The sequence below is a fragment of the Chlorocebus sabaeus genome, chromosome 12 (genome assembly GCF_047675955.1).
Source record: "Chlorocebus sabaeus isolate Y175 chromosome 12, mChlSab1.0.hap1, whole genome shotgun sequence".
Taxonomy (NCBI): Eukaryota; Metazoa; Chordata; class Mammalia; order Primates; family Cercopithecidae; genus Chlorocebus; species Chlorocebus sabaeus.
The window spans coordinates 50,037,702-50,050,945 of record NC_132915.1 but is presented as its reverse complement, the minus strand read 5'-3'; the positions used below and the strand labels follow the sequence as shown (position 1 = coordinate 50,050,945).

Genomic DNA, 13,244 nt, shown 5'->3' with positions numbered 1-13,244 from the left:
ATTCTAGTCAAGGCAATGGATAAAGAATAAACCCTTACATCACAAAGGACACCACTACTTAAAAAAAGAAAAGCATGTTTACCAATTTGGAAAGCTTTACTCTGCACACCTCAAGTTTTCATAGTATTTTCAAAAAAACAAAAATTTCCTTTTGCTTCCCTTAAAAATAAATCAGTTAATTCATTGTACCACATTCTTCCAACTTGTATGTTTGAAGATATTCACAAAATATGTTAAGAAAAAAATATAAAATGCAAATCTTGACCTTGTTTAAAAAATTGCCTTAAACAATAATATCCTCATAAAAATAGGAGATCACAAATATCACTAAAAATTATAGGAAAGATCATGGTATACGAGATATACCATGACACAGACCATCCCATATACAGTATATGAGATACTACTTACTTATTATCAAAAAGAAAGCACTATAAATACAGGTAAGTAATAGACACTCCTCTGTATTTTGGAGACAAACTCTCTCGCACTTCTGATACCTGTGGTGTCAAATACTGAAGACTAAAGGTGCTATAAGATCAATTCAGTAGTGGCTCACAACAAAAGCACCTCATTTCCTTTCCCTGTTTGATCACCGTAGCCCATGTAAGCCATCTTCCCCACATGAATCAACGCCCTTCTTTATGGCTCCATGCTGTCATTCTTTTGAAGCAAACACATTCTGAATGCCTCACTGAACAGAGTTCCTAGGGCAACATACACTGATTACATGCATCTTCTGGGTCCTCTGCTAACTCAGAGCCCCTCTCTTAAGAGATGGCTTCCTGGGTCCTTCAAGGCAATAGGTAAGGTCACCTTCACAAGGGAGTATGATTCCCTCCCTTGACCACAACCCTCCCCCGAAAATCCAGTGCATTGTAGTATTATTGCTGCTGTGTATATTTTATTTTTTTAAAATAATTCTACCTTATTACATGCTACAGATGACAAAGAAAAGACAAATCAACACTCCTAACTACTGACCTTGGCCTAAGTCACTCGGAAATAGCAGTCTCTTATTGCTTTTTATAGTAAGGCAGATTACCAACCTGCCTAACCTAAATCCCCTCTGCTTTAAGTATCTTTGTTCAAGGAAGTCTTCCATTTTCATAGTACTGTGAAGATGGTTACATATTCTAGAGCAAACAGAATAATCTGAGTTTTGGGTAAAAGATTTCAATTCCAAATTAGCAACCCTGAAACCCACACTGGTGATACTCATCATGTTGTCAACTCTATCTCAATTCTCTGAGTCTTCGAAATGCTAACTTCCTGAGAGGTCAACACCCACAATCACTGTGTGCATACCCTGCTGAATTAAATAACTAATTCTTAATGGATTATCATGTCACAGTTAATAATTTCATTAAAAATTCACATTTGTTTAAGAAAAAAAATGAAAAGAGAAAAGGCTTACCTAATGGTATATATATTCTGAATATTCCTTTCCCCACCTTGTCCTTCCTTAAGAGCTTGCATTTGTAGTAATTTCATAATGGCTTTTATCAAGCCATGTGTATTTCTGTAAAGAAATATAGCATGTTAAATGTTAGAGATAAAAAGTGAATATTCTAATAAGGTGCTTAATCCTATAATTTTAAAATAATTTTAATACTTGCCACCCAGATTAAACAGGAGCCACCCACAGGCACTCAACTCATTCTACAGTACAGCCCAAACCCATCCAACACACTTAAAGGAGAAGAAATGGAGCCAAAGAATCAAACCACAAACTTATCAATCATCTGCCTACATACTCTTGGGGGAAAATCAATCAGGAAAAAACAAACATTAGCCCACATAATTTCAAGCAGTGACCACATTGGTTACCCGCACCGAATGACCAAATCTTTCATTTATAAATATTAGCAGACCATGAAAAATAACCAAATATATGAAATGGATCAGCCACTCTAAAAAGTGGGCCAGGGAACCAATCAGAGCAAATAACTCCCATTAAAACAGAGCTAATAGAAAGGGAATAGCAATTTAAATTTTTTCCTTATTTTTGTAAGAGATAAGAGGATAAACATATCAAAAAGAAAAATAGGCTGCCTTTCTTAAAGAGCTCCCTGGAAAATAGAAAAAAAATCTTAGAAACAAAAAACTCAGCTGCATCCATGTCCCTACAAAGGACACAAACTCATCCTTTTTTAATGGCTGCATAGTATTCCATGGTGTATATGTGCCACATTTTCTTAATCCAGTCTGTCACTGATGGACATTTGGGTTGATTCCAAGTCTTTGCTATTGTGAATAGTGCCGCAATGAACATACGTGTGCATGTGTCTTTATAGCAGCATGATTTATAATCCTTTGGGTATATACCCAGTAATGGGATGGCTGGGTCATATGGTACATCTAGTTCTAGATCCTTGAGGAATCGCCATACTGTTTTCCATAATGGTTGAACTAGTTTACAATCCCACCAACAGTGTAAAAGTGTTCCTATTTCTCCACATCCTCTCCAGCACCTGTTGTTTCCTGACTTTTGAATGATCGCCATTCTAACTGGTGTGAGATGGTATCTCATTGTGGTTTTGATTTGCATTTCTCTGATGGCCAGTGATGATGAGCATTTTTTCATGTGTCTGTTGGCTGTATGAATGTCTTCTTTTGAGAAATGTCTGTTCATATCCTTTGCCCACTTTTGGATGGGGTTGTTTGTTTTTTTCTTGTAAATTTGTTTGAGTTCTTTGTAGGTTCTGGATATTAGCCCTTTGTCAGATGAGTAGATTGCAAAAATTTTCTCCCATTCTGTAGGTTGCCTGTTCACTCTGATGGTAGTTTCTTTTGCTGTGCAGAAGCTCTTTAGTTTAATTAGATCCCATTTGTCAATTTTGGCTTTTGCTGCCGTTGCTTTTGGTGTTTTAGACATGAAGTCTTTGCCCATGCCTATGTCCTGAATGGTACTACCTAGGTTTTCCTCTAGGGTTTTTATGGTATTAGGTCTAACATTTAAGTCTCTAATCTATCTTGAATTAATTTTCATATAAAGAGTAAGGAAAGGATCCAGTTTCAGCTTTCTACTTATGGCTAACCAATTCTCCCAGCACCATTTATTAAACAGGGAATCCTTTCCCCATTTCTTGTTTCTCTCAGGTTTGTCAAAGATCAGATGGCTGTAGATGTGTGGTATTATTTCTGAGGGCTCTGTTCTGTTCCATTGGTCTATATCTCTGCTTTGGTACCAGTACCATGCTGTTTTGGTTACTGTAGCCTTGTAGGATAGTTTGAAGTCAGGTAGCGTGATGCCTCCAGCTGTGTTCTTTTGACTTAGGATTGTCTTGGAGATGCAGGCTCTTTTTTGGTTCCATATGAACTTTAGAGCAGTTTTTTCCAATTCTGTGAAGAAAGTCATTGGCAGTTTAATGGGGATGGCATTGAATCTATAAATTACCTTGGGCAGTATGACCATTTTCACAATATTGATTCTTCCTATCCATGAGCATGGTATGTTCTTCCATTTGTTTGTGTCCTGTTTTATTTCACTGAGCAGTGGTTTGTAGTTCTCCTTGAAGAGGTCCTTTACATCCCTTGTCAGTTGGATTGCTAGGTATTTTATTCTCTTTGAAGCTATTGTGAATGGGAGTTCATTCATGATTTGGCTCTCTGTTTGTCTGTTACTGGTGTATACGAATGCTTGTGATTTTTGCACATTAATTTTGTATCCTGAGACTTTGCTGAAGTTGCTTATCAGCTTAAGGAGATTTTGGGCTGAGACAATGGGGTTTTCTAAATATACAATCATGTCATCTGCAAAGAGGGACAATCATTCTTAGCAAACTATCACAAGAACAGAAAACCAAACACCGCATGTTCTCACTCATAGGTGGGAACTGAATAATGAGATCACTTGGACTTGGGAAGGGGCACATCACACAATGGGGCCTATCATGGGGAGGGGGGAGGGGGGAGGGATTGCATTGGGAGTTATACCTGATGTAAATGACGAGTTGATGGGTGCTGACGAGTTGATGGGTGCAGCACACCCACATGGCACAAGTATACATATGTAACAAACCTGCACGTTATGCACATGTACCCTAGAACTTAAAGTATAATAATAATAATAAATTAATTATTTTTTTAAAAAGGTAAAAAAAAAAAAAGAAAAGAAAAGAAACAAAAAACTCACTATTTGTTAAATTTAAAAAGTAATTTTTTTTTTTTTTTAGATGGAGTTTCATTTTTGTTGCCCAGCCTGGAATGCAACAGCATGATCTCAGCTCACTGCAACCTCCATCTCCTGGGTTCAAGTGATTCTCCTGCCTCAACCTCCCAAGTAGCTGGGATTACAGGCATGTGCCACCACATCTGGCTAATTTTGTATTTTTGGTAGAGACGAGGTTTCACCATGGTGGTCAGGCTGGTCTCAAACTCCTGACCTCAGGTGACCCGCCTGCCTCAGCCTCCTAAAGTGCTGGGATTACAGGTGTGAGCCACTGTGCCCAGCCAAAAAGTAATTATTGTTTAATTGTGGTTGTTAACATTTATTGAGCATTACCATAAGTTAAGCACTCTTCTAAGTTATTTTACTATGTCATTTACTATTCAGAACATAGTTGATTAGAAATCAATGTTAACTTTATTTTTGGGTTAGAACACTACTTGGACTTAATTAGGTATCATTTGTGGCATTTATGTGAGATGTTACTCAGTGTATTTCTTTATGGCATTTAAAGTTTTTCAACTGACAAAAGGTTTGACCACTTAGTAGACCTGCACAATCCAATATAGTAACAGCCACATGTGGCTACTGAGCACTAGTAACATGGTTAGTCCAAATTCAGATGTTCTATAAGTACAAAATACATGCTAGATTTAAAAGACTTTGGGACACAAAAAAAGAATATTAAATACCATGTATAATTTTTTGTATTGATTACATGTTGAAATAATATTTTTGATATATTGTGTTACATAAAATATATTATTAAAATTAATATCATCTATTTCTGGTTTTTTAATGTGGCTACTGGAAAATTCTAAATTACATATGTAGCTTGCCTTTGTGGCTAAAGTTGTATTTCTATTTCACAGCACTGCTATAGACACTCAAATGGTTTAGTGCCTAAATGGATTCTCTGGGGAGTATTGAGATTTCTTTTGCAGCTGAAGCATTCACAATCTACAATGGTATGTTTTCTCTTCCATACGGATCCTCTTAGGACCATGCAGTATAACTCATGGATGAATCTCTCATGACATATGTCACATGTCTACGGTTTCTCTCCTGTGTGGATCCTCTGGTGAACACAGAGGTACCAACACTTCATGAAGCCTTCTCCATTAAGATTCTATCTCCTATGTGTGTTCTCCAATGGATGTCAAATTGAGATTTGGCTTGCTCCCATGCTATACATTGGTACTGTGTCAATTCTATAGTACTTTGGCCCACAAAATGGCCAGTGAATCCCACTGTAACTCAGTGAAAATTAAAATGGAAATTTTTTTGTAAACTAGAATGAAGTGTATTGCCTTAAGAAGGTCTGACTGCATGGCATCTCCTTGAGGACCTCCTTGGTAACCAAGGTATGGCCTTGTCTTCTTCCTTTGGAACTGCTCACATTCTTCTGAGAAACTTCTCTATTGACACTGAATTTCTAGACTCCTCTTATGCCAGAGCTTAGGAAAAAGATACCTCAACATCCAGACTTTTAAAATAAATTCCTTCTTTGCAATTCTTCACAACATTTACTTTTTCAGAATCAGAACCTTTTTATAACTGAGAACTCTGGACTATAAGGACGGGTATCTCCCAGTATATCCTCCAGTTCTTCACAACCCTTCACTACACCTTCCTTTACAAAGACCTGGAGATCCCTCAACATAACTGCTCTATCACCAATTTATCAAGAACCTGTATCTAGTTACAAATGTCTGGACTCAGTCACAGGGCAGAGTTCATACAGCCTCCTCAGAAGTTCTATGGGATCTGACGCCTCCAAATATGTGATTTTTGTAAGCTAACTTACCAGGTCTCAGAGATGCAGTCCTGCAGCTCTGACCCAGGCCTGTGCCTAGATGTTATATGATACCACGAAATATAAGATCTCGTCATCACTAATTGGGTGAGCAATTCTGAGACTCCAGTACCTGACTAAAGCCTATCATAGGGAGTCTACTTTGGTCTGTCCTGGTGAAAGAGTCACTATATGTTTAGAAGCATTCTTGTCTTCTAGCCTTCGATGTCTATACAACTGAAAATCAGCTTTCAAGTCTGATTTAAGCTATTTATATGCTACTGAAGAAAGGCCAGGCTTCACCTAGTAATCTCGTAAGACCGCACTCTGAGCCTAATGATTAGTTGAAATGACCAGTGTTGACTGAATTTCTGACTGAATTTCTTCCAAAAAATATGAATTAATTAAATAATCCTTTTTTGCATGTGAAACTATATTGGTTTTCCTTAATTATTTATTCATCATATGACCAGAGTTCTAGAGATAACAGATAACAGATCTATGGTTTTTATAGTCTCCTACCTTTTTATGAAAGCAGTGAAATCCAAGAGAAAAGAATAGACATCACATTTACTTTTAATTCCAAGGGATTCACAAATCATCAATGCTGATAAATGAACTCCAATTTTTTAAACTTTAAGTTAGGTCTCACTTACTCTTATCTGTGGATCCAGATTTTATTATGTAGATAACTGAGTCTGTGCTGTATTTTCAGCAAGTAGATTATAATTTTTGAAAGATGATGGCATCAATCAAATTACATATAGAGAGCCATTCAAATGGTTACACATTTGCCTTAAATTTAATTGAAACTATCCCTCTCAACCCACTTGAAATAGACATTATGTATATTAATAAGTATTATGTTTAACAAATAGTATTTACATATTTCAATTGGGTTGAGAGGGATACTTTCAGGTTAATATTTATTTAAACCCCTACTTCAATTCGAATTAACTAGGGAATCTTGGGCAAGTCACTTAATGCCTAGTGATCTCAACATCCTCGTCTTTATAATCAAAAATCATAATAAGCCCATCTCTTATGTTGTTTTAAAAAAACAAAGAATAGTATGTTAGTAAATTACATGCTTTTTCAAAAAGTTGGGATAATTCAAAACTTACACTATAACATAAAGATAATAATGTTCTTCCCTCTTTACAGATGAAGCTGTGTAAGCACAGGCATCAGAGTTAATGAATGCTGAAGCCTGGAATTTGCCTAAAGCTAACTACAAAGTCACCCTAACTCCTAAAAATCTCTAGTATTTTCCATCTCTTATTGCAAAATCTGCTTTTCCTGTTTTCAAGCCTTTGTTATTCTGGATCTGAGATCTACTCCTGCAAAATGAAAATTATTGTTGAATTCTGTATGATTTCATAAAGAGGTTATAGTAATCTGAATCACGCTAAAACTCAAAATAGTGAATTAAAAGAACACATAACCACTGGAGAAGCAAAAGTCAAAGAAAATTTCACTGGACTTACGTCTTCAAATTGAAAAAGCTTCCAAGTACTAAGCAAGAGTTCTGAAATAATTGCTGACAATTCTCAAAGGATAAAAAAAAAATCCTATGACCTCTTAAATTTTATAAAACAAAAAAAATTATAAAATAAAAACAACTAGACTTGCATCATTTCTAATTTGGCATCAGCATTCTTGTCTACAAACAACAAAACTGAGAGAAGCAATGCATGTGGATTTGTAAGAGAAAGGTTTATAAAACTCAGTAAGTCCAAACATGTCCCCCCAAAAAAGTGAGTAACATACGAGAACAAAAGAAATATTTTCACACATAAAACTCAGAAAACTTTTCTTAAAGAGGTTCGTTCTCCAGTTAAATTAGAATGCATGATTGCACAGCCTTGTAACTATACTGAAAACACCGAATTATATACTTTGAAAGTGATTTTATAATATTTGAATTATATCTCAATAAGCTGTTATTTTTTTAAAAGATAAAAAAAATTGAAGAGGCCAGGCACAGCGGTTCATGCCTGTAAACCCAGCTACTCTGGTGGCTGGAAGCCAGAGGATCACTTGAGGTCAGGAGTTTGAGACCAGCCTGAGCAATAGAGAGAGATCCTGTTTCTTAAAAAAAAAAAAAAAAAAAAAAAAAAAAAAAAAAAAAAACCTTAAAAAATAAGCCAAGCATGATGGCGCACACTTGTAGTCCCAGCTACTCAGGAGGCTGAGGCAGGAGGATCACTTGAGCCCAGGAGTTTGAAATTACAGTGAGCTATGATCTCACCACAGCACTCACACCTGGATGACAGAAAGACATGTCTCAGGGAAGGAAAAGAAAGGGAAGGGGAGGGGAGGCGAGGGGAGGGGAAGGGAAGGGAAGGGGGGGGAGGGGAGGGGAGAGGAGGGAGGGGAGGGGAGAGGAGGGAGGGAGGGAGAGAGGAAGGAAGGGAGGAAGGATTGAAGAAATAAAAAGTATGTAAACTACAAGTAACTTTGATGCATGAATATCAGAACATACAATCATTTTTCAAATGTGACTATAAAGATTAAAGCAAATTGTTCTGAAAGAATTCATGGTGAAAAAATGTAAAAAATAAATAAAAAGAAAAACCTGTAACTAAAATTCCAGATAGTTTCAGCAAAGTCGGTAGGGAAGGTTTTCAGGGCAGAGAGAAAACAAAGTTAAGAGACAGTCTAAGATAAAATGTTTACAGCATACATGCCCACAAAATAAGAAAAGCAACAAAATAAAGCAGATCATAAAATAGGAAAATGAGCAGAGAACAGAGAAACACAAACCAGAGAAGAATAAGATTCATAATACTCAGTGTTAAAGAGTAGGCAGGGGAAATAAGCACTTTCATGTTGATATGTTGGTTCAGCCTTTGTGCAGAGCAAATTGACAGCATCTATGAAAATTTTAAATGAACATACCCCTTTTCCCATAAATTCTGCTTCTATGACCCCATCCTACCTATATACCCTTACCTATACTCAGAAGAAGATATTCTTATAATCCCAGCACTTGGGGAGGCCCAAGGTGGGCGGATCGCTTGAGCTCAGGAATTTAAGACCATCCTGGGCAATATGGCAAAACCCCATCTCTACAAAAAATACAAAAATTGGCCAAGTGTGGTGGCATGAGTCTGTAGTCCCAGCTACTTGGGGGACTGAGGTGAGAGGATCACTTGAGCCCAGGAGGTTGGGGCTGCAGTGAGCCGTGATCACGCCACTGCACTCCAGCCTGGGTGACAAAGTGAGATCATCTCAAAAAAAAAAAAAAAAAAAGAAGAAGAAGAAGAAACTATACTGTATATGTTATCTTTTAAAGAGGAAGAGAAAAAAAATACGTATTTGTCATTAGGAAAATGACTAAAATGTGACTCCTCTTAAACAGAATACAGCTGTTAACAAGGTTGCAAACTGATTTATGCATGTGACATGGAAAAATCACCATCACATGTTATGTGGAAAAATGAAAGTTTTAAAACAAAATACATGTGAATGGAATATTCAATTCTAAAACACCTGGCATATGTACATATAATTTTTTGTATAGGTCTAGGAATGGGATTCCAATGTCACTGGAGTTAGTTGGTTCCTAATTCCATGTCAAAAAAATTTGACTTCAGGTTACCCTGGCTTTCTCCATATCCTAGCAGAAACCAAGACCAAGATGTGAAGGAACCTTTAAGACTCCCTATTAGCCCTGAGTCTTTCCAGTCCTGCCATTTCCTACTTTTCATCAGGGCTCAATAACAAAAGTGATTTTTAAGAAAAGAAAAAGATGACAAAAAGTAGTTTCACCACTTACTTCCATTACCTACAATTTCCACTGTTTGCACAACTTTTATTTTGTATTAGTTAAAAAATATTTATAATCTCAAAGTGTGAAAAAGACTTCTTTTCTTTTCTTTTTTTTTTTTTTTTTTTGAGACAGGGTCTTGCTCTGTCACCCAGGCTGGAGCACAGTGGTGCAATCATAGCTCACTATAGTTCATCGCAGCCTCGACCTCTCGGGCTCTAGCGATGCTCGAACCTAAGCCTCCCAAGTATCTGGAGCTATAGGTGTGCATCACCATACCAGGCTAATTTTTTATTTTTTGTAAAGACAGAGTCGCACTATGTTGTCTAGGCTGGTCTCAAACTCCTGGGCTCAAGCAATCCTTCTGCCTTGGCCTCTCAAAATGCTAGGATTAGAGGCGAGAGCCACCGTGCCTGGCCCACTGAGGAAGGACTTCCTGAACACAAATGAAAAATTAAACCTGATCTCCTGGATAGACAGTATGAGGATAAATTGAAATAAACAATGAAACAACCATGGTGTCTTCTGCTTAGGACTGTATTCAGTTACAGTTTAGCACAGACACAAAAACATGTCATTTAATTTGAAAAAGCAGATTTCTGAGGAACACTTTCAGGGACTGGAATTAGACTTTAGACAAGTAGACTGTATGAGTTTGAGGTACACAGGTACCCAGAAGAGTTAATTAACAAATCAAGGTAAAGACTTTAATCAGGGCAAAAAAGAGCTGATTAGATATTATGCCTAACTTATTCATAGTATAATGCATTCAGGGGATATCAACAAAAAAAGGCATATCCAGCTGCCTACTAGACATTTCCACTTTAGCATCTGAATTGTGCCTCATATTCAACACCTGGTCTTCTAATGTTCCCTATCTAAATGTAGAGAAAGCCAGAAATCAAGGAGTCACCTTTGACATACCCCTTTCAGTCATCTACATATTCAATACACCACAAATGCTTCATCCCTTAAATATCACACAAATTCCTCTACTTTCCCCATCTCTAGTGCAAGCAACCATCACCTCTCACTCGACTACAGCAACAGCCACCTAATCTCTGTGTATCCCATCTAGGTGCCTACCCCAAACCCAATACTTTCAATTTTAATCTTCATACTGCACTCCAAATGGCCTTTTGTGGAATCACTAACACCCACTAGATAAAACACTTCAGTACATTCCTTCTCCACCCAGGATAAAGACCCAAATCATCGAGATTGTCAATTATGCCCTGCACTGTCTGACTCCCACCTACCTTCCCAGCTTCATTTCATACCACTCTCCCCTCACTCTTAGCATTCTTTCAGGTCATCTTAACAGCCATCCTCCTTCCCACAACAGGAACTTGGCATATGCTACCTCCTGTAACTGGAAAGTTCTACCCACTCCTGTTTGCCTAGACAACTTTCATTCACTCCTTAGTCTCATCTTAGGTGTCAATTCCTCAGGAAAGCCTTCTTTTACCACCATGACTAAGTCAAATTTCATATTAAAGGCATTCTCAACACAGTATACTTAGAATGTAGTTTCTGTAACTAGGCAATTATGGCAATCTCTCCATCGAAACCAAAAGCATCATGAGTGCAATAACTACAATAACTATGTCTGCATTCCTCACCATGGTACAACAGCACCTAGCACAGAAATACAAGAGATGATACATATACTTGGGAGAGTATTAGGGAAAAGATTTAATGCATGCTGGGCTTAATACCTAGGTGGTGGGTTGATAGATGCAGCAAACCACCATGGCACATGTTTACCTATGTAACACACCTGCACATCTTGCACATGTACCCCAGAACTTTAAAAAAAATTAAATAATAAATAAATATATTCAATAAATATGTTTAACTGGCCGGCACAGTGGCTCACACCTGTTATCCCAGCACTTTGGGAGGCTGAGGCAGGCAGATCACCTGAGGTTGGGAGTTCAAGACCAGCCTGACCACCATGGAGAAACTCTGTTTCTACTGAAAATACAAGATTAGCCGGGGTGGTGGCACATGCCTATAGTCCCAGCAACTCAGGAGACTGAGGCAGGAGAATCACTTGAACCCGGGAGGCAGAGGTTACGGTGAGCCGAGATCACAACAATGCACTCCAGCCTGGGCAACAAGAGCAAAACTCTGTCTCAAAAAAATACATACATACATATATACACACATATATATATATGTGTGTGTGTTTAATTAATAGATGGATGGATGGATACAGCTCAGGTACTATCTTGCTTGGCTCCAAAGGTAACCTCTGAAGGTATTTCTAGTTCTATCATTACATGACTTTATATATGCACATTGAAATTCATGTATCTGATCTCCAACATCGAACTTCATTATTTGGTTTTTTACAAAATAATATGAATGCTATTACTGGTTGTGTTTCTAAAAGGCCTTTCATTTAAGGGATCAGACATTTAGCAAACAGGAAAACTGTAAATACTGGGACGATGAAATTCATGTAATATCCTTATATTATCAAGCAATGAATTCTATTGGGAAATGAAGTACTTTTTTGGTGGTGTTGTTTTGGAGATGATGTCCTGCTGTGTCACCCAGGCTGGAGTACATGATCTCAGCTCACTGCAACCTCTACCTCCTGGGTTCAAGAGATTCTCCTGCCTCAGCCTCCCAAGTAGCTGGGATTACAGGCATGCACCACCACACCCAGCTAAATTTTTTTGTATTTTTAGTAGAGATGGGGTTTTGCCATGTTGGTCAGGCTGGTCTTGAACTCCTTACCTCAGATGATCTACCCGCCTCAGCCTCCCAAAGTGCTGGGATTACAGGCATGAGCCACTCAGCTCAGACAGAAATGAAAGTAGTTTTTTTGTTGTTAAAGTTTTTTTTTTTTCATTTAACTTATCTTAATATACATTCCTACAACATTAAAACCAACTTAAGATTCCTGATGGAATAAGAAAAGTAAGAGAGAAATATTCAGATGTATGCAGAGATTTAACTACTATGAAGACTGCCCATGACATAACTAAATCTACCACCCTGCAAATTAATTCCTAAGAGATTCTTAGGAACATTAGATGGTTCCTACGACTTAATATAAGACGGAGACAAGAAGTCCTATTTGGAATATGCTGTTTCTTTCACTCTCCTCCATCTTAACTCACTTGTTGTATATGAAAATCACTGAATAGCAATAAGATTTGTGAAACTTTGTAAATTCCCCTCTCCTCTCTCAAGCTGCTTCTAAAGAGTGGATCCAAAAACAGCCTTAAAAATAGAGGAGAAGAGGACTGAAATACATCAAGTATGTTTAAATCCATAAGCTCATTATAATTATTTTATAAGAAAATGTAACTGGTCACCACTGAAAGGATGCTTTAAAAAATCATTATTTTGTCGGGAGGCTGAGGCAGGAGAATGGCGTAAACCCAGGAGGCAGAGCTTGCAGTGAGCTGAGATCCGGCCACTGCACTCCAGCCTGGGCGACAGAGCGAGACTCCGTCTCAAAAAAAAAAAAAAAAAAAATCATTATTTTG

The 13,244-nt window shown here is 37.5% G+C and overlaps 1 protein-coding gene across 5 annotated transcripts in view; it reads right to left on the bottom strand.

Moving 5' to 3' along the window:
* Positions 1-13,244, bottom strand: part of FOCAD (focadhesin) — a 322,164-nt gene that overhangs the window by 252,381 nt on the left and 56,539 nt on the right. For all 5 annotated transcript variants that reach the window (XM_073021655.1, XM_073021653.1, XM_073021657.1 and 2 more), the window contains one exon: positions 1,418-1,522. In XM_073021655.1, coding sequence (XP_072877756.1) covers positions 1,418-1,522 — 105 coding nt within the window. The remainder of the gene's footprint in view (positions 1-1,417; positions 1,523-13,244) is intronic.